At 37.7% G+C, this 25670-nt stretch overlaps 2 protein-coding genes across 2 annotated transcripts; both read left to right on the top strand.

Annotated features, from left to right (window-relative positions):
• The first annotated feature begins 828 nt into the window (after positions 1–828).
• On the top strand, positions 829–10389 carry LOC133632390 (zinc finger protein OZF-like). Its single transcript, XM_062024794.1, has 2 exons — positions 829–1122; positions 8422–10389. The coding sequence occupies exons 1-2, from the start codon at positions 1008–1010 to the stop codon at positions 9750–9752; spliced, it is 1446 nt and encodes a 481-aa protein (XP_061880778.1). The 5' UTR covers positions 829–1007; the 3' UTR covers positions 9753–10389.
• A 12424-nt stretch (positions 10390–22813) lies between these two features.
• Positions 22814–25228, top strand: LOC133632427 (zinc finger protein 135-like). The gene has a single exon (XM_062024833.1). It carries the CDS (start codon positions 23130–23132, stop codon positions 24279–24281), a length of 1152 nt encoding a protein of 383 aa, XP_061880817.1. The 5' UTR covers positions 22814–23129; the 3' UTR covers positions 24282–25228.
• The last annotated feature ends 442 nt before the right edge of the window (positions 25229–25670 follow it).

The following is a 25670-nucleotide window of genomic DNA, read 5'->3' as shown; positions in this document are numbered from 1 at the left end:
ATGCCCGCATGGAAATAGATCTTCCTCCATGCGGCCCCTAAGCTAAAATGAGTTTGACACCCCTGCTGTAATGTGACTCATGTGAGCAGTTTACTGTATAAACACATTTTGTTATAAGTTATAAAAATGTGTTCAGTTTTCAGAGACAAGTCAATGTCAGATCTTAATCACATGGCTAATTTCAATATAATAAATTGTGATGTAACACAATTGAATATCTTATATGCTCAGACAGTAATGTGTTTATATAAATTTAGATTGTGTTATGATGTTTGTAATGGGGAAAGACATGAATGTGTCTTGTTTTCATGTTTGCATTTAAGATAGTTGACATTTAGCATGATAGCTGTTAACTGGCGATTAGTGATGTTAAGTGCCTAAGATGGTAGTTATTGATTAGCAGTGTGATGAGGGCTTTCTGCTGGTGAGTGATTAGCACTACAGTTAGAGCCACCTATCGCTAGGTAGAAATGAGCAGTTTCACCAACATTTTTTCTTGTTTATTCAGAGTAATTATTTAAGTTTGTAAAAGTTTTTAACTAAAACAACTAAGTAGGTTGAAAAATATTTCTGGGTTTCATGTAGTATTTAAAATGTCAGATTTTTTTTTATAAATCTGTGTATGCCCTTTTTTTTTGCTTTATGCTTGTATATATATATATGTTTTATTTTCAAAGAGTAGTTGTCGATTATTTGATGTTAGATGCTTTTACCAACCATTGTTTTAAAACCAGATTAAAATGCCTTTATTTTGAAAAATAACTGCTGAGGAGTGGGAGACGGAAGTTGCTGACTTCTAGCGCATGCGCAAATGTACTTTAAGGTAAACAAAAAGACGAAGACCGCATGCTATGGTTGTTCGGAGATTCTTCGAATTCACGATCTTAAAGTCATATGATTCACAGCAAATATAGCAACAAATATCTCAATTGGTATTTTCCAAAGCCACGAAACATGCATTGAGTTTGGAGCGATATCTGAAGTGAAGATTGAAGACGTGATAGAAGATGGACGACTACTGCTATGCTAAGATGGCGACGTCCGCTAAAAGAGAACATGAAAGAGAATCAGCGCCACCAACTTCCAGCAAATCACCAACGGAGATAAAGACGAAAGATGAAGGTGAGTGACTTGAAGTTTTGTCATTTGAAAACTATTTGAATTTCAAGCCCTTAAAGTCGAAATGAGCCGACCTTGTTGAAGAATGTAAAGAAAGAGCCGCCATGATTGTTAGCTTGAAGAAGGCAGTGGAGTTCACATCAGAGGAGATGAAAGAATGCAAAAGTCAAATGAAGAAAGTGGAAGAGCAAAACAACCTCTTCCTACTAATGAAATATTTAGCTCGCATTACTAAGCTAAGTTATTGATGGAGTCCATCAAGTTATTGGATGGATGTTAGAGTGGACATAACAGCCACTATCTCTAAGTCATCCTCCATCTTGTAAACACTGTAGCAGCTAGTGAAAGATTAAAATGATGTTGTTGTGCCAGGATTTGATTTTGGGCATTTTTGAATTGTATTTCCTAGTTTTTAGTAGGGCTGAGTTAGGGCTGGACAATTAATCTGATTTTAATCTCAATTTCAAATAAGCAATGTCACGGTCACAAAAATGTTGTTTGTAAAAAAAAAAGATGAACGGCCCGTGGAACGTGCATGCACATTCTTGAGCCTGTAACGGTTAAAGGGATGAGTGAGCGTATGATTGAAAAAAAAGACCATGTCTACTAGAATGTGCTACTTTTTATTTGACACAGTGCTAGTATGTCTAATCAGTAATTACTGAACTCAACAAAAAAGTAAGACCACATGATTTTCGCTTTAACGTAACTTCGGAATTGGACAATAAAACACAATCTGCTGGTAAACACAGAAATGGACATACATGTGAGTGAAATGTTGTCATTGTGAGGAGAAGGAACATTTGTTTGGGACAATAATGTGGGGTTAGTTACTGAAAACCAGTAACTAGATACAGTCACTAGTTACTTTATTTCAAAAGTAACTCAGTTACTAACTCAGTTACTTACCAAAAAGTAATGCGTTACTGTGAAAAGTAACTATTTAGTTACTTCTCTCCCCCCCCCCCCCCCCCCTTTTTTTTTTTTTAAGGCTCCCATTAATGCCCTTTTAGCCTTCATGTCAGTACTGTTATTGCACTGGAGAATAATACAATGTGTTGATCAACTTGACATGCATTTGCATCTCTGAACTCTGCTGAGCAATGTGGTCTACATACAACACACAAACAATGTGGTCTACATACAACACACAAACAATGTGGTCTACATACAACACACAAACAATGTGGTCTACATACAACACACAAACAATGTGGTCTACATACAACACACAAACAATGTGGTCTATATACAACACACAAACAATGTGGTCTACATACACCACACAAACAATGTGGTCTACATACAACACACAAACAATGCGGTCTACATACAACACACAAACAATGCGGTCTACATACAACACACAAACAATGCGGTCTACATACAACACACAAACAATGCGGTCTACATACAACACACAAACAATGCGGTCTACATACAACACACAAACAATGCGGTCTACATACAACACACAAACAATGCGGTCTACATACAACACACAAACAATGTGGTCTACATACAACACACAAACAATGTGGTCTACATACAACACACAAACAATGTGGTCTACATACAACACACAAACAATGTGGTCTACATACAACACACAAACAATGTGGTCTACATGCAACACACAAACAATGTGTTCTACATACAACACACAAACAATGTGGTCTACATACACCACACAAACAATGCGGTCTACATACAACACACAAACAATGCGGTCTACATACAACACACAAACAATGCGGTCTACATACAACACACAAACAATGCGGTCTACATACAACACACAAACAATGCGGTCTACATACAACACACAAACAATGCGGTCTACATACAACACACAAACAATGCGGTCTACATACAACACACAAGCAATGCGGTCTACATACAACACACAAACAATGCAGTCTACATACAACACACAAACAATGCGGTCTACATACAACACACAAACAATGTGGTCTACATACAACACACAAACAATGTGGTCTACATACAACACACAAACAATGTGGTCTACATACAACACACAAACAATGGGGTCTACATACACCACACAAACAATGTGGTCTACATACAACACACAAACAATGTGGTCTACATACAACACACAAACAATGTGGTCTACATACAACACACAAAGAAAAAGATATGTTTCAAAGGGCCAATTTATTTCAGGCCAGAAAAAATTGACAAAACTATTTTAAATAGCTGCAACATAATGGCACTTTAACTTTAAGTAGATAGGATCTTTGATGCAAGACACAACTTACATTTAACTAAAATGTTATAAAATGGTATCCCCACCTTCTACCATCCTAGTCACGCCCGTTGTGTCCTTGGGCAAGACACTTCACCCTTGCTCCTGATGGGTGCTGGTAGCGCCTTGCATGGCAGCTCCCTCCATCAGTGTGTGAATGTGTGTGTGAATGTGGAAATAGTGTCAAAGCGCTTTGAGTACCTTGAAGGTAGAAAAGCGCTATACAAGTATAACCCATTTATCATTTATCATTATCATTTATTTTCTTTGTGCTCGACAAAAGAAAAGTATTGAGAATGTCTCCATGTTAAAAAACTCGACTTCTGGCTTCGCCATGATGTCTTGTTAGTTGTTATGAGAGTAGCATATGTGTGTGTGTGTGTGTGTGTGTGTGTGGCCCTTTAAGATATGACAGTATGTGAGGTGAGTGAAGTCAGTGAGTGAGTGGGCGAGAGAGGTGAGGGAGCGGCGACAGTGAGTGCGTGCAGGTGCTCTCGCTTGGTGGATGGCTGCGTCCAATAAAGTCACAAAGTTGCAACAAACCGCCGGGCTCGTCATTCACCCTCAGCTGTAAAGACCCTCTTCCGGGTAAAGTGAAGGTTGTTAGCCCCGAAGTACAGCTCTGGAGGAACGTTTCCCCTGCGGGGAGGCGTGCTTTCCCCCACCCACAGAAAGCACACCTCTTCTTTTCCACCGCAGCGCTCCAATAAAACACACTCAGATCTTCTGTTTCTAGCCGATACTACATAAAAATAACGTAAAATAACGCAGTAACGCATCATGCAGTAACGGTAACTGAGTTACTGCATATAAAAAATAACGCGTTAGATTACTAGTTACCGCCGAAACTAACGGCGTTACAGTAACGCGTTACTTTGTAACGCGTTAGTCCCAACACTGCCGGTATGGTTCGTTCTTCCCCGAAACACTCAACCACCCTGTCCTGAACTAAACAATGTGGAGACGGCCACTTGAAACAGCGACTAAACTATGAAGCTAAAGCTAGCAAGAACAATCCATACACCACACAACACTTCTTGTGTTGTTGTGAACGGCATCACGATGTAAGATCAATGTACAAACAGGAAAGGCAGTCGCAACTTGAGAGGCTTTTTTTATTTTACAGCCTCAAGTTTTCTCAAAACTCACACTTTCCGCTTTGAATGATTGGTTGATTGATTTTAGAAAATGGTATTTATGACACAAAAAGCAAACAATCTATTGTGGTAAAATAAGTGTGAGGGGTAAGAAATGGAATTCAGAAAAATGTAAACAGAAACATGAATATGATTTGTTTTTCATATTGCTTTAGTCATTTTAATTTATTGTTACTATGATTGTTATTTTACGTGTTATTTATTTGATATTAATGTATATCTGGTTGTTCTTTTAGATTATATTTCAAATTGAGTTTTGGTGGTACTGTTTTTACGTTTTCAAATTAATAATTAATGGGTTTTTTATCATGATTCCAAAAACACTCAAAATAATCGTTATTATTATGTTTTGCCATAATTGTCCAGCCCTAGACGAGGTATTGGCAAGGACTTCACGATAAACTGTATCACGGTACTTGAGTCACGATACAATAGTCTATTGTAATACTGTGACATGGAGTTTTACTGCAATTTTTACAAAGTCATTGAATAATGTAAAAAAAAACTACTTAAAATAAATGTATATAAGTACGCTTGGTGACAGTTATATTTTTTTGGACAAACTGTGTCAAAAACAAAGTAACTCCAATGATCATTGAAATTGTACAGAAAGTGGATAACATTTCTTGCATTTAATATTTTAAAAAAGTTCTCTACTTTTTAATGACAGACTTCTTTGAGATTGATATTATCTTTTTTAGTTTTGCGATGTATTTCAAAATTGACTTATTTCCCACTGTTGGTTTGTAGTATCCTAATGTCCATCGAAGCAGATGTTTTCTACTTTCTGTGATTCTAGCTGAACTTTTCTGAGTCTATGACAAGTCATGTAAACATTGATCCATCATTCTGGCAAGGCACTTGTAGAAACAAATGAGTCATTGAGAGTACAAAGCAGGGCTCTGTCTGACACGCTGGGTCCAAGGATGCTACATGAAGTCATTACTGCAGTTTTGAGGGTGATTTATTTTCCCTTTGAGTAAAAAAACAATACATTACATGCAGATGGATTTGCAGAACTATATGGCCCAGACTATGATGCCCTATTCCATCAGCATTTCAGTTCAGTTTCAGCATTTGGGCAGTTTCTACAGAAATGAGTTATGTTCATACTTAGTATTTTTTGTTTAGCACTTAGCAATAGTGCTAATTGCTTGATCTGCTTATCAGTCAGCGTCTAAAACGTGTAGCTCATCCTCCTTAAATTCAGGCTCAAAAATATAAGGTTCTGGATCATAATTTGTCCTAAAGTATTCTTTGATGGCACTCATGAAGTCTGCCTTTATTAGTAATAGTTGGTGGTGTTGTTGAAGGAAATAGCGAACGTTGTGATGCGTCTGTGAAAACAATGTGCCGCTGTTTGCTTAAAATTATGAAAATACGTAAATATTACATGTTATTATGAATGTGCCTGTTATTACATTACATATATACTTACAGCGTGTATATACAAAGTTGCTGAATGCTTTTGGATATTTCAGTTCCCAGTAGCGTGGCGTTAGCCTCGCTCCTTTTTGAACCCGTAGTGATTCCTGTAGCTTAGCTATTTTTTCGACCCATGTAGTGACGTAGCGTCCATCAAACGCTACAAAGAGAGAAAATAGACTCCTAATCAAGGGCTGGAATAAAGACAAAAAATATTCGTACAATCATTTGAATATATTGTTACTATGATTGTTAGTTTACGTGTTATTCATTTTTTACTAATGTATATCTGCTTGTTATTTTATATTATATTTAAAATTGAGTTTTCAAATGAATAAATAATTGAGTTATTTATCGTGATTCCAAAATAAATTAAAATAATTGTGATTATTATGTTTTGCCATAATTGTCCAGCCTTAGACGAGGTATTGGAAAGGACTTCATGATAAACTATGTATCACGGTACTTGAGTCACGATACAATAGTCTATTGTAATATTGTGACATGGAGTTTTACTGCAATTTTTACAAAGTCACTGAAAAATGTAAATTTAAATAGCTTAAAATAAATGTTGTAAATATGTACACTAGATGCCAGTTATAATTTATTGGACAAATTGTGTCAAAAACAAAGTAAATAAAATGATCAGTGCAGATGTACAGAAAGTGGATCAAAAATATTGCATTTAATAACTAAAAAAGTCCTCTACTTCGTAACTACAGACTTCTATGAGATAGATATATTTTTTAGTTTTCCGATGTATTTCAATATTGTCGAAGCAAATGTTTTCTACTTTCTGTGATTCTAGCTGAACTTTTCTGAGTCTATGACAAGTCATGTAAACATTGATCCATCATTCTGGCAAGGCACTAAATGAATGGCCATGAAACACTACACACTAGGGTTGTCCCCATACCAATAATTTAGTACCGGTACTAAATGTATAGATACTTTTCCAAAAAAAAAGAGAACTACGACAAATGTCAATATTAGCTTTTTTTAACAGAAAATCTTACACTACATTAAACACTCACAGTCAAAGAACAAATTTACAAGGTTAAAATATAAATTAAAAGGCATTAAACACATTGGGCTTCTCTTGTTGCACTCAAATAACAATTTACAATTTTCCATATTACATATAGTCTGCTATAATCAAGGATTAGATTAGAACATAAAGTTTTACTGACATGTTAAATGATTTATGATTTATGGTTGCCACTCCTGGTCTGTGCTTTAAGAAAAATACAATTATTAATTAAGTACTAAAAACAAAACAATAGATATATGTACACAGATAAGCCATGTAGCAGGTAAAACACATTTATTAAACACAAAAAACAAATTGTAGGAATTTGTTACAAAATGTAGTCATTTCACTTGCATTAGTTGACTGCTAATTGGGCAGTTTTAACTGCGCTAACATTTGGCATCAAGCCAAGCAGCTGTGTGCTCGTCTACGTATCTACATGTGCACAGCAGGGGAGCTGGTTAACTTATGAGAGTAGTATGTGTGTTTGTGAGAATGTCAACGTGTTGTCTGAGTGACGTCAGTGAGTGAGCGGGCGAGTAAAGAGAGAGCAGCAGGACAGGTGTAACAACTACATTATACCTGTCACTATTTAAACTCCTTGTGCAGATCTGAATGCTTATGATTTAAATGTTGACCTAAGTCTGAAGCAAAGGTGGTAATACTAATCACCACATTTGGCAAGGCGTGTTTTAAAGCAGCTGTTGTGAGAGTAGTGTATGTGTGTGTGCACCTTTAAGAGTGGCAGTATGTGGGGTGAGTGACGTGAGTAAGTGAGTGGGCAAGTAAGGAGAGGTAGTGGTAGCATGTGCAGGAGTGTTAATAGCATGGTGGATGTCCGGTTGTGCCCTGTGGAAATAATAAATAAAGTGAGCAAGTTGTAACTAATCGACGGCCTCGTCCTTCCGACCACAGAGCGGAGCTTTATGGACCCAGTGTTACCCCCGACAAAACATGGGCCCTGGAGGGAACGTCTCCCCTGCGCTCCTCGACCACGGTCTGGGAGCCCACAAACAGGAAAGGTGTAAAGCAACCCTTGCAGAGCGGCGGCTTCCTGTTTAAAGTGTCACCTTTATTGTTAGTTTAGAAGCCCAAATACCTCCATATTGCACTTCACGCACCCTCTTTATTAACTAGTAGAATTGTCCTTTGTTGCCTTCCTTGCTCTCCACCATGTTATTGCTTGTATGCACTTTGTGTGTGCGTTTGACACACTCAACATCATGCGCCTCGGCTCTGTAGTCACCGCCGCACAGCGGCATTCAGATGAAAGAACGGTACCGGTACTTTTCAAAGGTGGCATAGTACTGATTTCAATTGATTAGTACTGCAATGCTTTATATGTATACCGTACAACCCTACTACACACACATACAGTACATAGAAGAAAGTGTATTTTTGTTGTTTGTGTCTTGCAGACGTCCAGCAGCTGATCAGTAATCCAGAAGAAGTTTCCCCTCAGTTAGGGGGGAGCTCCACTTTGAAGCAGGAGACTCCACAACCACCCTGCATTAAAAAGGAAGAGGAGGAACTCTGCATCACTCAGGAGGGAGAGTGTCTTCTAGGACGAGAGGAAGCTGATTACACCAAGTTTCCACTGAGTATTCTCTCTGTGAAGACTGAAGATGATGAAGAGAAACCACAAGTAGACAACCTCTTAGCTCCACTATCAGATAGTGACACTGAAGATGATGTTGAAGAACCTTTAAGCAGCGATACAGACTGTGAAGGTGATATGAGGACTCACATTGACAACAAACACTCTGAATGCTCTTCAAAGAAGAGAGGTAAAACATGTTTGAGCTGCTCAGTTTGTGCTGAATTTTTTACTAAAAGGAGTCTCTTGACTCAACACATGAGAACACACACAGGTGAAAAAACATGTAAGTGTTCAGTTTGTGGCAAAAGCTTTTCTGTTAAGAGAAGTTTGACTCAACACATGAGAACACACACGGGAGAAAAACCTTTTAACTGTTCAGTTTGTGGCAAAAGCTTGACTCGAAATAGCCATTTGACTCAACACATGAGAACACACACAGGTGAAAAACCATTTAACTGTTCGATTTGTGGTGAAAACTATTCTGTTAAGAGGAATTTGACTGAACACATGACAACACACACAGGAAAAAAAACATTTAATTGTTCAGTTTGTGGCAAAAGTTATTCTATTAAGAGGAGTTTCACTGAACACATGAGAACGCACACAGGCGAAAAACCATTTAATTGTTTAATTTGTGGAAAAAGTCTTTCTGTTAAGAGGAATTTGACTGAACACATGAGAAAACATACAGGAGAAAAGACATTTAGTTGTTCCGTTTGTGGCAAAAGGTTTTTTGGTAATAGTAGTTTGACTCAACACATGAGAACACACACAGGAGAAAAACCTTTTAACTGTTCAGTTTGTGACAAAAACTTTTCTCGAAGTAGCCATTTGACTCAACACATGAGAACACACACAGGAGAAAAACCATTTAACTGTTCGATTTGTGGTCGAAATTATTCTGTTAAGAGGAATTTGACGGAACACATGACAACACACACAGGAGAAAAACCATTGAATTGTTCAGTTTGTGGCAAAAGCTATTCTATTAAGAGGAGTTTGACTGAACACATGAGAACGCACACAGGAGAAAAACCATTTACTTGTTTAATTTGTGGCAAAAGCTTTTCTGTTAAGAGGAATTTGACTGAACACATGAGAACACACACTGGACTAAGTACCAAAACAGCTCTTCGTGTCGACACATGAGAACACACAAAGGAGAAAAAACATTTAGTTGTTCAGTGTGCTGCAAAAGGTTCCCACATAATGCAGTCCCCGTAAAACACATGAGAACACACAAGCGAAAATAACAAATTAGCTGTTTAGTTTGTGGTATGTTGCTCATATGTGGTGACATCCACCCTACCCAGGACCTCCTCACTGCTTCTTTCACAAATATCTGAGGTATTCATACAAACTTGGATTATTTGGAGCATAATCTTATCTAGTCATGACCCCATGTCTTCTCTGTATCTGAAACCTTCCTGAACAGTAAGACAGATCAGTGGTTCTTAACCTGGGTTCGATCGAACCCTATGGGTTCGGTGAGGCGGCCTCAGGGGTTCGACAGAGCCTCTGCCGCAGCGGTCAAGACACACCAGACTCATCGTGTAAATAAAAACTTCTCCCTATCGATGTGTCTGTACTGTAAAGTTAAAATTTTAATGACAATAAAAAAGAAGTCTAAGTATTATGGATACCCCCAAACAATGTTCCCTCTAATTGTGTAATTTGTTGTGAGTTCATGCGCTGTGTTGGTTTCGTTCTTTTAACAAGGTGATGTTCATGCACGGTTCATTTTGTGCACTAGTAAAAAAACATATAACTTTGTCTTGAATTTGATATACAGTATATATATATATATATATATATATATATATATATATATATATATATATATATATATATATATATATATATATATTTAATATATATATATATAAAATATATATATTTAATATATATATATATAAAATATATATATATATATATATATATATATATATATATATATATATATATATATATATATATATATATATATTTTTTTTTTTTTTTTTTTTTTTGACTAAAGAAGGGTTTGGCGAATGTGCATAGGAAACTGGTGGGGTTCGGTACCTCCAACAAGGTTAAGAACTACTGAGATAGATGATGCTTCAAGTGCTTGGTTACTCCTTCTTCAGTCCAGGGACCTGGGGCCTCATGTGTCAAGTTTGTGCACGCTCAAAATCCTGCACTACACCCTTTTTCACGGCAAAGTTAAACTGTAAAACTGATGTTGACGCATAAGTGATGCTGGGTAACTGTTTGCATAACAAACTGCTAACTTTTACTCCTCAGACTGATTGATGTGCAAATCAGAGACATACGAACAATTAACCCCCAACACCCACAACCCAACCCCCATCTCCTTCGACATTCGGGCATAACAGGTTTGAGATGAGTTTGCGAATTTTAAAATTCAGCTGCTTTTTTAAATGAAAGACACTGCTGTTCTAAATGTGTCCACTGGATGTCGCAATAGCAATTCTGTTAGGCAAGCAAATAGTTCATACCGGGGCGAGCAAGTATACCAAGCAAGAGGTACACGGTAAAGCGGGGCTGTGACTCCTCCCCCTCCACCCAACGTAAAACAGGAGTTAAATAACCAATTAGTAACCCCACTTAAAATTAGCTTTATTCATGCTTTATTTTGTTTTTGTTTAGTCCTAGATGGGTTGTGACTTAAAGTTGAATTGCTTTGTAGAAACACTGAGATTAAGTCCAAGTTAATTGTGTTCTTCAAGGTGTTTTTGAAGCTGCACCATTTTTTTATCCTCAGAATTTGTAACTAACTTGAAGTATTTTGTCAAGATGATTGTTTGTGATGTATACATTTTCAGAATGGACTTGTTCTATTTTGGGCCAAAGTAAAATAAAGAAAACAATCTGAAGTGGTCATAGTTGTATTTTTAAGTTATCATGCCAGGATTTTACCCGTCCGGCCTACGTGGAAATAGATTTTCCTCCATGCGGCCCCTGAGCTAAAATGAGTTTGACACCCCTGCTGTAATGTGACTCATGTGAGCAGGTTACTGTATAAACACATTTTGTTATAAGTTATAAAAATGTGTTCAGTTCTCAGAGACACATCAATGTCAGTGTAGCTGCTGACAGAAGCAACATGTATATTTGATATATAATGTCATAGTTGGTGAGAATAAATAAATACAATGCATAAAGATAAGTTCATATTGTACACATAATGTGATTAAAAAGGTATTTCCTTGGGTTAATTCATGCAAGTTTATGTTAACTTTATTTTTGTTACAAACTCATGTAAATTGAGGGGAATATAATTTGGTCACATTGTTGGGGGGACAATTAATATGTGAGGGAATTAAGGAAGCAGCCTGAGGCGACAAGTGTTTGATGTGGAAGACGTTAATGGAGTCTCGGATTGAAAATAAACTTTATTCCCTTGGAGTTTATGAGGCCAACGAGGTATGATTACTTCTGATATGTTTGTGAAATCTATGTGTTTTCTTTTTTGGATGTCATACTAATTGTAAGTTCTGTTTGCTTATTTTATTACTTCTGAAGGCATTATATTTGGCATCGTTGGTAACGTGAAGAAGACGTGGCTGAAATAAATGTCTGTGACAAAAACGAACGACTCGAGCCTTGATTAAGACCCCGGAGGGAGTAACACTGATAATGGGCCACAATTTACAGGTCAGTGATTTGATGAGGTTTCAAAAAAAGTATGGGTTTCAACTAGGGCTGCAACAACTAATCGATTAAATTGATTAAAATCGATTATTAAAATAGTTGCCGATTAATTTAGTCATCGATTCGTTGGATCTATGTTATGCACATGCGCAGAGTTTGTTTTTTTTTAAAGTTTTTTTTAATATTTTTTTTTATTTTTTTAATTTAATTTTTTTTAAATAAACCTTTATTTATAAACTGCAACATTTAAAAACAGCTGAGAAATAATAATCAAAATAAGTATGGTGCCAATATGCTGTTTTTTTTCAATAAAATACTGGATAGGATAGAAATGTAGTTTGTCTCTTTTATCTGATTATTAATCGATGTAATAATCGACAGATGAATCGATTATCAAATTAATCGTTAGTTGCAGCCCTAGTTTCAACTAAGGCTGTCAATGTTAATGAGTTAAAGCATGTGATTTTTTTTTTTTAAATTTTATTAATTAAATCAACATAAAAAACACAAGATACACTTTAATTAGTGCACCAACCCAAAAAACCTCCCTCCCCCAGTTACATTCATTCACACTCATTCACACAAAAGGGGTTGTTTCTTTCTGTTATTAAATTTCTGGTTCCTACAATATAGAACAAGACAGTCTGCAAGGGATACAGTCCTTGAAGCACACATGATTGTGTGTGCTGCTGGTCCACTAACATTTTCATTAATTACTATTTTTTATGTAAGTGTTTTTATATTGTTTTACTTTCTTTTTTATTCAAGAAAATGTTTTTTATTTATTTATCTTATTTTTTTTATTTTTTTTTTTTAAAGGACCTTATCTTCACCGGACCAGGTTGTCAATGAAGTTAGATTGTTTAAAAGGTTCTTAAAACCAGGTCCAGTCCAGATTATGTCCAAGTTGGACTCAGCAACACACACCTTCATATATGTACACTCAAAATTAGGGAACACAACAACTGATTGCATATAATCCATCCATCCATTTTCTACCGCTTATTCCCTTCGGTGTCGCGGGGGGCGCTGGAGCCTATCTCAGCTGCAATCGGGCGGAAGGCGGGGTACACCCTGGACAAGTCGCCACCTCATCGCAGGGCCAACACAGATAGACAGACAACATTCATAATCTATAAACAAAATTAAATTTTCAAAGTAAGACTGAGGACTTCCCATCTTTTGTTAGGTTTTTTGACATCATTATCGTTTTCAACCATATACCTTTCTAAAGTTAAAAAATACTGAATACATGTTTTAAAGGAAGTAACACTAAGTGAATATCTGTTTTTGGCCTTAAAAATAAACCTTTTACCGAGTACTATAATTAAATTGACCAAATCATGACTGTCAATGAACTCTCCTAAAATAACAGAAACCACATCAAGCTTCATAAACAAACCAATCCTTAAACACATTTTTTCAACTTCCACCCAAAACGAAGACACGATATTACAATACCAAAACAAATGCAGGGTGGATTCAGACTCGACAACAAAATCGGCAATTATCTGACTGTCATATTCCATAGTTTTAACATTTTTCCCGTGGGTAAGAAGTTATAAATAATTTTAATTTGAAAAAAACAATTTTGCACATCGATAGTGGTTTTATAGATTAGTTTGAATATGGCATCCCACGGCAAGGGGCAATCAAAGAAGTCCTCCCATTTTCCATATGTGTTGTATGGGGCAGCCTTCAAAGATTTCTTCATTAAATACAAATGTAATATTTTTCTATTTATTTTAGTTCCTTTTTGCCAACTAGAATTTCATATTAGAGGTTTACAAACTAATAATTTAGTAGTTCCATAATTATTTGTTTCCATCTTTTCCCAATTACTCCAGTTAGTTGATGAAATGAAGAGCTTGAGCAAGCATCACCATACATAGTTCTAAATTCATCATACTTCATAATCTAACCATTCTCATTGATAATATCATTGACAAAAATGATTCCTCTTTCAAACATATTTTTCCAAAAGAAAAGCTTTCCATCTATAACAATATTAGAGTTCATCCATATTATCTGCTGCAAAATATCATCTCTTTTTTCTGGCACAAAATTGAAAACACCACCATGAGTGGATTGTTTCCTTTATGAACCCCGCCATGTTTCCCAGCAGACTCTCTACATAAGGAAAATGGGAGGGCATCACTTGTAAAAAACGGATGCAATTTATTTTGATACAGTACACAGTTTTTGTCCAACAGGACACTTGTGTACCACTCAGTGTTTAAATACATCTTTGGAACAATTGATGCTTTTAAAGACAGACACATAGCTTCAAGGTTAAGAAGTTTCAAGCCCCCATATTCATATTCATTGTACAAAACCTTTCTTTTAATCTTTTCTGGTTTGCCGTCCCAGACAAAATCGATAAACTCATAAACCTTAAAAAAGTTTTGTAATGGAGCTGGTAATGACAAAAACAAATAAATAAATTGAGGAATAATTAACGAGTTGACAATAGATATTTTACCATACAAGGTTAAGGATTTCCCTTTCCATAATTGCATAATTTTATCCAGCTTTCTTAGTCGATTATCATAATTTACTGAGCCTAGATCTTCCAGATTCTCTGGGACAACAACACCAAGTATGTTAACTGGTCCATCTGTCCACAAAACAGGCACTTTGCATTCCATTCGAAAGGACGTTCCCTTTAGATTTCCGATCCTTAATATTTTACATTCATCATAATTAAGCTTAAACCCAGATTGCTGTGAAAATATGTCTAAACGATTAAGAAGGTTCCGCAAACAATGAGGATTGGGGCTGATAAAGAAGCTTGTACCGTCTGCATACATTGTTATTTTACTTTCAATATTATTATTACTGAGCCCTTCAATATTTTTATTTAATCCAACTTTAATCGCCAATGTTTCCATAGCAATAATAACTAAATATGGAGACAAAGGCCACCCTTGTTTTAGACCTCTTAATAGAGGTATTGTCACAGAGATGTATCCATTATTGATAATTCTACAGTTAGTTTTATTATATAGCGTCTTGATCCAGCGTAATAAGGAGTTGCCAAACTTTTAAAAAAACTTTAAGCTTTTACAAATAAAATCTAAGCTAATTTTGTCAAATGCCTTCTCCAGGTCGGCTACAAAAATTAATCCTCTGTTATTTTCCATATTATAATTTTCTATAATTTCTAATAACTGTCTAATATTGTTTCCTATGTTTCTTCCTTGTAGAAACCTGATTGATCTTGGTGAATAATATTTGACAAAACAGACTTAAGTCGTGCAGCCAAACATTTTGCCAGGATCTTAGCATCGTAACACTGAAGTTATTGGTCTCCAATTTTTTAGATAAACTGGGTCTTTATACTGACCATTTATTTCCTGTATCAATAATAAAGAAATAAGACCTTATGTTTGAGTGTAAGATAAAAAAAAAAATGTTTTATATGAGTAATTAAAACAAGAAAGCAAAGGTTTCTTAAAGGCCTACTGAAATGAATTGTTTTTATTTAAACGGGGATAGCAGATCCATTCTATGTGTCATACTTGATCATTTAGCGATATTGCCATATTTTTGCTGGAAGGATTTAGTAGAGAACAACGACGATAAAGTTTGCAACATTTGGTCGCTGATAAAAAAAAAGCCTTGCCTGTACCGGAAGTAGCGTGACGTCACAGGAGGAAGGGCTGCTCACATTTTCCTAATGTTTACAATGCAGCGAGAGAGATTCAGACCGAGAGAGATTCGATTACCCCATTAATTTGAGCGTGGATGAAAGATTTGTGGATGAGGAACGTGAGAGTGAAGGACTAGAGTGCAGTGCAGGACGTATCTTTTTTCGCTCTGACCGTGACTTAGGTACAAGCTGGCTCATTGGATTCCACACCCTCTCTTTTTTCTATTGTGGATCACGGATTTGTATTTCAAACCACCTCGGATACTATATCCTCTTGAAAATGAGAGTCGAGAACGCGAAATGGACATTCACAGTGACTTTTATCTCCACGACAATACATCGGCGAAACACTTTAGCTACGGAGCTAACGTGATAGCATCTGGCTAAAATGCAGATAGAAACAAAATAAATAAACCCCTGACTGGAAGGATAGACTGAAAATCAACAATACTATTAAACCATGGACATGTAAATACACGGTTAATGCTTTCCAGCTTGGCGAAGCTTGACAATGCTGTTGCTAACGACACCGTTGAAGCTAACTTAGCAACGGGACCTCACAGAGCTATGATAAAAACATTAGCGCTCCACCTACGCCAGCCAGACCTCATCTGCTCATCAACACCCGTCCTCACCTGCCTTCCAGCGATCGACGGAAGGACGAAAGACTTCACCCGATCATCGATGCGGTCTGTGGCTAGCGTCGGATAGCGCGTCTGCTATCTAACTCAAAGTCCTCCTGGTTGTGTTGCTGCAGCCAGCCACTAATACATCGATCCCACCTACAGCTTTCTTCTTTGCAGTCTCCATTGTTCATTAAACAAATTGCAAAAGATTCACCAACACAGATGTCCAGAATACTGTGGAATTTTGAGATGAAAACAGAGCTTTTTTGTATTGGATTCAATGGTGTCCGAATACTTCCGTTTAACTAGTGACGTCACGCGCAAACATCATCATACATAGACGTTTTCAACCGGAAGTTTAGAAGGAAATTTAAAATGTCACTTTATAAGTTAACCCGGCCGTATTGGCATGTGTTGCAATGTTAAGATTTCATCATTGATATATAAACACTCAGACTGCGTGGTCGGGATGAGTGGGTTTCAGTAGGCATTTAAAACAAGATTAAATTGCCTTTATTTTGAAAAACTACTGCTTAGGAGTAGGAAACGGAAGTTGCTGGCTTCTAGCGCATGCGCAAATGTACTTGAAGCGAAGCAAGAAGACGAAGACCGCATGCTATGGTTGTTCGGAGATTTTCCGAATTCACGATCTTAAAGTCATATCGTTCACAGCAAATATAGCAACAAATATCTCAATTGGTATTTTCCAAAGTAACGAAACGTGCATTGAGTTTGGAGCGATATCTGAAGTGAAGATTGAAGACGTGATAGAAGATGGACGACTACTGCTATGCTAAGATGGCGACGTCCGCTAAAAGAGAACATGAAAGAGAATCAGCGCCACCAACTTCCAGCAAATCACCAACGGAGATAAAGACGAAAGATGAAGGTGAGTGACTTGAAGTTTTTCCGTTTGAAAACTATTTCAAGCCCTTAAAATCGAAATTAGCCGACCTTGTTGAAGAATGTAAAGAAAGAGCCGCCATGATTGTTAGCTTGAAGAAGGCAGTGGAGTTCACATCAGAGGAGATGAAAGAATGCAAAGGTCAAATTTAGAAACTAAAAGCAAAACAACAACTGCTAGGTAAGGTGAGTATTTTGTCACATTTAACAAAGTCTCTGTACAGTTTGTCTTGTCGTCAAGTAACAGAAAATAATGGACGTGTGGGCGAGGGCGGACCTACGTCACTTCCGCCTACCAATCCCCTAGCAACTGGTCGCCATTCGTTGAAAACAAACCAGCTCACAGCGAACACAGCATTGACAGAAAAAGCATTTAACGAGGTTTCACGGCATTTTAAACTGTTCTAAATGGCGTATGATTATGTAAATAGTCTTTCCAGTGAGGCTAGGTTAAGATACGAGTTAAAATGTTCTGTAGTTGGATTAAACGACTGCCCTTACCGCCTTCCAGCAGATGCGTGGACTGATAATCCTACACAATGGCCGGACATGGAATTTGGAAATCTATATGTCTACCTCACAAGCGCACCAGGTATATTATTTCATATCTATAGAAAGCCGATTCAAATTTAAACGAAACCGGTTTTCGAAAATAGCCTATACAGGCTATAAACTTTATAGTATATACCGCATGTTATTTTTGTACAACAACAACTTCAGCTGTCGAACGTTATAAGGTACAAATTCAACAAGTACAACATTAGCACGGACGGTATAGCCAAGTTGTGGTTAAGAAGGTGGATTTTTGTTCCTTATATTTACCAGAAACGAAGTGATCCGAACACACGACCCGGGACTTTGGGGGACTCCAGTGAGAACCGTCCTCGTTTTCCCGGTGTAAAGCTGCGAGCCATTTGTCTCGTCTCTGTGGGCTTTTATCACGCTTTGGCAGAACAAAATACGACCTTTGTTTTCCCTGTTTCCGGTTGTGGTTAGCACAACCAAAAACAACACAGTTTTTCGGCATTTTGGAGGCAGAATGACGGGTTTAATCAGCGTAGGTCGACAGGTTAAAGAGTAATGGCAACGGTTTGTTTTCAACGCCAGTCTGGTTGCTATGGCTCGAAGAACCCGTATGTAGCTCAGTTGCCCGGATGTCGGCCCTGCCCCGTTCAAGTCGCGAGCAACGACTCGTTAGCAGCGTGTTTTGAAGACTAGCCTACAGTTGTTTGGTCGCTGTCTGAATTTTTTAATCAAAACAGAAGAGTTCCTCATTTATGAATTGTATTTCCTTGTTCTTAGTAGATAAAGGGAACTGCGAAAAATGTCTATTGGCTTTATTTTAACAGAACATCTTACACTACATTAAACACTCACAGTCAAATAACAATTTACAAGGTTCAAATACAAATTCAAATGCATTAAACACATTGGGCTTTTCTTGTTGCACTCAAAGAACAATTTACAATTTTCCATATTACATATAGTTTGCTATAATTGAGGATTAGATGTGAATAAAATATAAAGTTTTACTGACATTATATTAAATTGTTCATGATTTATGTTTGCCACTCCTGGTCTGTGCTTTAATAAATATACAATTATTAATGATTAAGAACTAAAAACAACACTATGGATAAATGTGACCCGTGCTGGCAAAATGAGTCGGAATACGCACAGGCTAATTTTGAGCTACAGGCAAATAAGTGAAAAAAATGTATCTTGGTTGAAATTGAGATTTTCACAAAAATGAGTCCATAAAGCCACAATCTAGCGATCCCAATCATCGAAATAGCAAGAAAACATCTTAAATCACCTTTATTTGAAGGTTTTGTACGAGGTATGTCTTCAGAAATTAGTCCTTTGTGTTAAAATTCCTTGAGAAAATCAAGTGTTTTCAACGCTCACTCGCGGCAATAAGGGGGAATCCCCCTAGCCATATTTGCTATCATTGTGACGCCAAGTTTACGTACTTTCTAAAAATGAGCATGGAATTCCCGATGACGCCATTCTGAACCAATAGAATTCGAGTTTTTAAACCTGTCCCGACGTAAACAAATCCGGCTTGTTGCTAACCGGTCGCTGTGAGGCGTACCCTCATTGGTTGAATCACCCCGCGCGGTGCATTGTGGTATCATGGCAGCGCCCTGATAAAAAACAACACACAGTAATTCGAGCGAAATATTTGGTGAAAAAAGGTGATTTTCGAACATTTAATTATTATTTTTGTGGATAAGTTAGACTGTTTTACATTCCGTAATGGATTTAGAAGGTGGAGAGGGTACACAGGCGGCTGCAAGTGCGCTAAATTCACTGCAGTCGGCGAATCTTCTTAGTGCTGCTGGTCAGGAATATTACGGACAGCTGATTGATGATTATTTTGGTGGTCAGGACCCTGTAAGTAGCGATAATGACTCAGATATTGATGAAAGTGACTCTGAGGAGGCTTCTCCTCTCCTAGACAATCTCAACGATTACGACGACGTTTTGCATACACAGAATGTACAGAATGATGATGTACATGCCATGCATGCACCTGACAGTGACTCTGAAGATGATGACACACAGCCACAGGGTGAGAGACATGTGGGCCTACATGATGATGCAGATGCTGCCTTGGAACAGGCTGCTGACCTGTTGTTTGATCAAGATGTGGAAGTGGAAATTCAAAAAATCAGGGATTTTGAATGCAATTGTGCTAAATTCAAAAATGGACACTGTATGAAAAAATGAGATACAGGACTGATACATAGTTTGCGACAAAACGTGCAGTCGATGAATGATTTTGAAAAGAACCTCGTCATCATCGCCAAAATCAGCTCGAATCTAAATCGTTCTGAGAGGACAAAGGGTACCAAGAAGAAAGAGACGAAAGCCAGAAGCCTTTCCTATGGCTGCTACTCAGTTGAAGGGACAAAAATCTGCCGAGACGCCTTCAAATGTATACACTGGTAAGCTTTTATTTATTTATTGTTTTCTTAATTCATGTGCTAAACAGGAAATGTTCTACACAGTATTAAACAGGAAATGCAGCTGACAACTTTATCACCATTGGTCAGGCATAGGTCACGTATCCTGAGACTGAGAGATCTTGTCAGTTACCTGTAGCATCTAGTTTATTTCATTATGTTTGAATACCGAGCTTGGAGAAAATAGTGGCGCCACCTATGACTGCGAAGAATTTTCATGCATTTTCTTTTACAATTATTTGTCTTTTTATAAATCTAATAGCATAAGATAGACCTTTTGTGGAAAACATCACTCTATAATGCTATTTCATGGGCACCCCCTACCCTGTAAATCGGGCTTAAAACTGACCAGTGAACAAAAAAACTGTGACATAACAGTGTTGAAATTTTTGTACATAACCGTTTTCAATAGAGTTGAATATATATTTTTCCTGTAGACATGGGATTTAAATTTCATTGTACCAATTTTGGCATTGCTACAAGGACTTTTAAAGTATGGTTGCTATGGAGTTTTGTTTTGGAACATTCTGTTTAGGGCTGCAACTAACGATTAATTTGATAATCGATTAATCTGTAGATTATTACTTCGATTAATCAATTAATAATCAGATAAAAGAGACAAACTACATTTATATCCTTTCCAGTATTTTACTGAAAAAAAACAGCATACTGGCACCATACTTATTTTGATTATTGTTTCTCAGCTGTTTGTACATGTTGCAGTTTATAAATAAAGGTTTATTTAAAAAAAAAAATATATATATATATATATTTTTTTTTTAAAATGCCTCTGCGCATGCGCATAGCATAGATCCAACGAATCGATGACTAAATTAATCGGCAACTATTTTTATAATCGATTTTAATCGATTTAATCGATTAGTTGTTGCAGCCCTAATTCTGTTCTGGAACAGTAAACTTTAAGCTGTTTTTTCTCAAAACGGACCCTCAAACTTGGTCGACTTCAATCGGATGTAACTCGGTCATTTTCTGTCCGATTCCAACAAACCATATATCATTTTGAAGGTCTTTAGATGGAGAATGTGTAAATAACAATAACTCCGTTTTTAAAATGTCCTCATTGTGACTCATTTTACCAGCACAGGTCACAAAAGTACACAGATAAGCCATGTAGCAGGTAAAACACATTTATTGAAGACAAAACACAAATTGTAGGAATTTGTTACAAAATGTAGTCATTTCACTTGCATTAGTGTTGGCCCTGCGATGAGGTGGCGACTTGTCCAGGGTGTACCCAGCCTTCCGCCCGAATGCAGCTGAGATAGGCTCCAGCACCCCCACCCCCCCCCACCCCCGTGACCCTGAAAGGGACAAGTGGTAGAAAGGCCAGTCGCTGCTCCATCCATTGCCCCAAGGGAAATAAGCAGTGGCAGAGGCGTGTGTGTGTGTGTGTGTTTGTGTGTTTGTGTGTGTGTGCGTGTGTGCATGTGCCCATCGTTCAGGGTGAGTTGTTGTTGTGTCTATAGGCCCGGAGTCGCTCTGCAGGCAGTGCAAGCAAAGTTCAACTCCCAGGTGTTGTTCAGGAGGGAGGGAGGGTAGTCAGAGTGTCCCTCGCTGAGGTGTCCTTCCGGGGTGTTTCCCAACAGCCTTTCTTCAGTTTTTGAGCAGCGTCAAGGCCATGCGAGTGAGTCAGATCGTAGATTAGGAATGTTGTTTTCCAAGCGAGCAGACATTTTCATGGCCTGTCTTCTTTAATAGTCCATGCCAGCTCTCAATCCAATTTTTTCCAATCCAGCAAGCCTCTCTATGATGTGATCCATCTTGCCATCTAGTTCAGAAATCGCCACAGTCTGTGATCCCACAGCTCGACCCATACCTTCCATTGTGACGGACAGCCTTTGTAAGTGAGTGGGCAAGTAAGGAGAGGTAGTGGTAGCATGTGCAGGAGTGTTAATAGCATGGTGGATGTCCGGTTGTGCCCTGTGGAAATAATAAATAAAGTGAGCAAGTTGTAACTAATCGACGGCCTCGTCCTTCTGACCAAAGAGCGGAGCTTTATGGACCCAGTGTTACCCCCGACAAACCATGGGCCCTAGAGGGAACGTCTCCCCTGTGCTCCTCGACCACGGTCTGGGAGCCCACAAACAGGAAAGGTGTAAAGCAACCCTTGCTTGTCCTTTGTTGCCTTTCTTCCTCTCCACCATGTTATTGCTTGTATGCACTTTGTGTGTGCGTTTTGACACACTCAACATCATGCGCCTCGGCTCTGTAGTCACCGCAACACATTCAGATGAAAGAACGGTACCGGTACTTTTCAAAGGTGCTATAATACTGATTTAGATTAGTACCACGATACTTTAGTATTTGCAGTATACTGTACAACCCTACTACACACACATACAGTACATAGAAAAAAGTTGTTTTTTGTGCTTTGTGTCTTGCAGACGTCCAGCAGCTGATCGGTAATCCAGAAGAAGTTTCCCCTCAGTTAGGGGGGAGCTCCACTTTGAAGCAGGAGACTCCACAACCACCCTGCATTAAAAAGGAAGAGGAGGAACTCTGCATCACTCAGGAGGGAGAGTGTCTTCTAGGACGAGAGGAAGCTGATTACACCAAGTTTCCACTGAGTATTCTCTCTGTGAAGACTGAAGATGATGAAGAGAAACCACAAGTAGACAACCTCTTAGCTCCACTATCAGATAGTGAGGCTGAAGACGAGGGTGAAGAAACTTTGAGCAGCGATACAGACTGTGAAGGTGATATGAGGACTCACACTGACAACAAACACTCTGAATGCTCTACAAAGAAGAGAGGTAAAACATGTTTGAGCTGCTCAGTTTGTGCTGAAAGTTTTACTAAAAAGAGCCTTTTGACTCAACACATGAGAACACACACAGGTGAAAAACCATTTAATTGTTCAGTTTGTGGCAAAAGCTTTCTTGTTAAGAGGAATTTGACTCAACACATGAGAACACACACAGGTGAAAAACCATTTAATTGTTCAGTTTGTGGCAAAAGCTTTTCTCGAAATAGCATGTTGACTCAACACATGAGAACACACACAGGTGTAAAACCTTTTAATTGTTCAGTTTGTTGCAAAAGCTTTTCTCGAAATTGCCGTTTGACTGAACACATGAGAACACACACAGGTGAAAAACCATTTAAGTGTTCAGTTTGTTGTAAAAGCTTTTTTCAAAATAGCATTTTGACTCGGCACATGAGAACGCACACAAGTGAAAAACCATTTAATTGTTCAGTTTGTGGCAAAATCTTTTCTCGAAATTGCCTTTTGACTCAACACATGAGAACACACACAGGTGAAAAAACATATCTTTGTTCTGTATGTGGCAAAATCTTTTCTCGAAATTTCCAGTTGACTCAACACATTAGAACACATACAGGTGAAAAACCATTTAATTGTTCAGTTTGTGGCAACAGCTTTTCTCAAAATAGCTGTTTGACTCAACACATGAGATCACACACAGGTGAAAAACCATATACTTGTTCAGTTTGTAGCAGAAGCTTTTCTAATAAGAACAAATTGACTCAACACATGAGGACACACACGGGTGAAAAACCATTTAATTGTTCAATTTGCGGCAAAAGCTTTTCTCATAATTACCGTTTGACTCAACACATGAGAACACACACAGATGAAAAACCATATAATTGTTTAGTTTGTAGCAGAAGCTTTTCTAATACGAACAAATTGACTCAACACATGAGGACACACACTGGACTGAGACCATTGAATTGTTTAGTTTGTGGTAAAAGCTTTCCTCATAACGGCTCTTTGTGGCGACACATGAGAACACACAAAGGAGAAAAAACATTTAGTTGTTCAGTGTGCTGTAAAAGGTTCACACATAATGCAGATGCAGTAAAACACACAAGAACACACAAGGGAGAATAACCAATTAGCTGTTTAGTTTGTGGTATGTTGCTCATATGTGGTGACATCCACCCTACCCAGGACCTCCTCACTGCTTCTTTCACAAATATCTGAGGTATTCATACAAACTTGGATTATTTGGAGCATAATCTTATCTACTCATGACCCCATGTCTTCTCTGTATCTGAAACCTTCCTGAACAGTAAGATAGATGATGCTTCAAGTGCTTGGTTACTCCTTCTTCAGTCCAGGGACCTGGGGCCTCATGTGTCAAGTTTGTGCACGCTCAAAAACCTGCACTACACCCTTTTTCACTGCAAAGTTGAGATGTATCAAAACTGACGTTGACGCATAAGTGATGCTGGGTAACTGTTTGCATAACAAACTGCCAACTTTTACTCATCAGACTGATCGATGTGCAAATCAGAGACATATGAACAATTAACCCCCAACACCCACAACCTAACCCCCACCTCCCTCGACATTCGGGCATAACAGGTTTGAGATGAGTTTGCGAATTGTAAAATTCAGCTGCTCTTTTAAATGAAATAAACTGCTGTTCTAAATGTGTCCACTGGATGTTGCAATAGCAATTCTGTTAGGCAAGCAAATAGTTTATACCGGGGCGAGCAAGTATACCAAGCAAGAGGTACAAGGTAAAGCGGGGCTGTGACTCCTCCCCCTCCACCCAACGTAAAACAGGAGTAAAATAAGCAATCAGTAACCCCACTTAAAATGAGCTTTATTCATGCTTTATTTTGTTTTTGTTTAATCCTAAATGGGTTGTGACTTAAAGTTTAATTGCTTTGTAGAAACACTGAGATTAAGTCTAAATTAATTGTGTTCTTCAAGGTGTTTTTGAAGCTGCACCATTTTTTATCCACAGAATTTGTAACTAATTTGAAGTATTTTGTCAAGATGATTGTTTGTGATGTGTACATTTTCAGAATGTGCTTGTTCTATTTTGGGCAAAAGTAAAATAAAGAAAACAATCTGAAGTGGTCATAGTTGTATTTTTAAGTTATCATGCCATGATTTTACCTGTCCAGCCTACGTGGAAAATAGATTTTCCTCCATGCGGCCCCTGAGCTAAAATGAGTTTGACACCCCTGCTGTAATGTGACTCATGTGAGCAAGTTACTGTATAAACACATTTTGTTATAAGTTATAAAAATGTGTTCAGTTCTCAGAGACACATCAATGTCAGGCTGACAATCGCTCTTCCGCTTTCTCCAAACACGAGAACAAAGCAGCTCCTACTGACTTGTGATTGGTCAGACCGTGCCCATCTTAATCACATGGCTAATTTCAATGTAATAAATTGTGATGTAACACAATTGAATATCTTATATGCTCAGACAGTAATGTGTTTATATAAGTTTAGATTGGGTTATGATGTTTGTAATGGGG

The sequence above is a fragment of the Entelurus aequoreus genome, linkage group LG17 (genome assembly GCF_033978785.1).
Source record: "Entelurus aequoreus isolate RoL-2023_Sb linkage group LG17, RoL_Eaeq_v1.1, whole genome shotgun sequence".
Taxonomy (NCBI): domain Eukaryota; kingdom Metazoa; phylum Chordata; class Actinopteri; order Syngnathiformes; family Syngnathidae; genus Entelurus; species Entelurus aequoreus.
The sequence above is the reverse complement of the archived record's forward strand: the minus strand, read 5'-3'. Positions and strand labels throughout refer to the sequence as shown.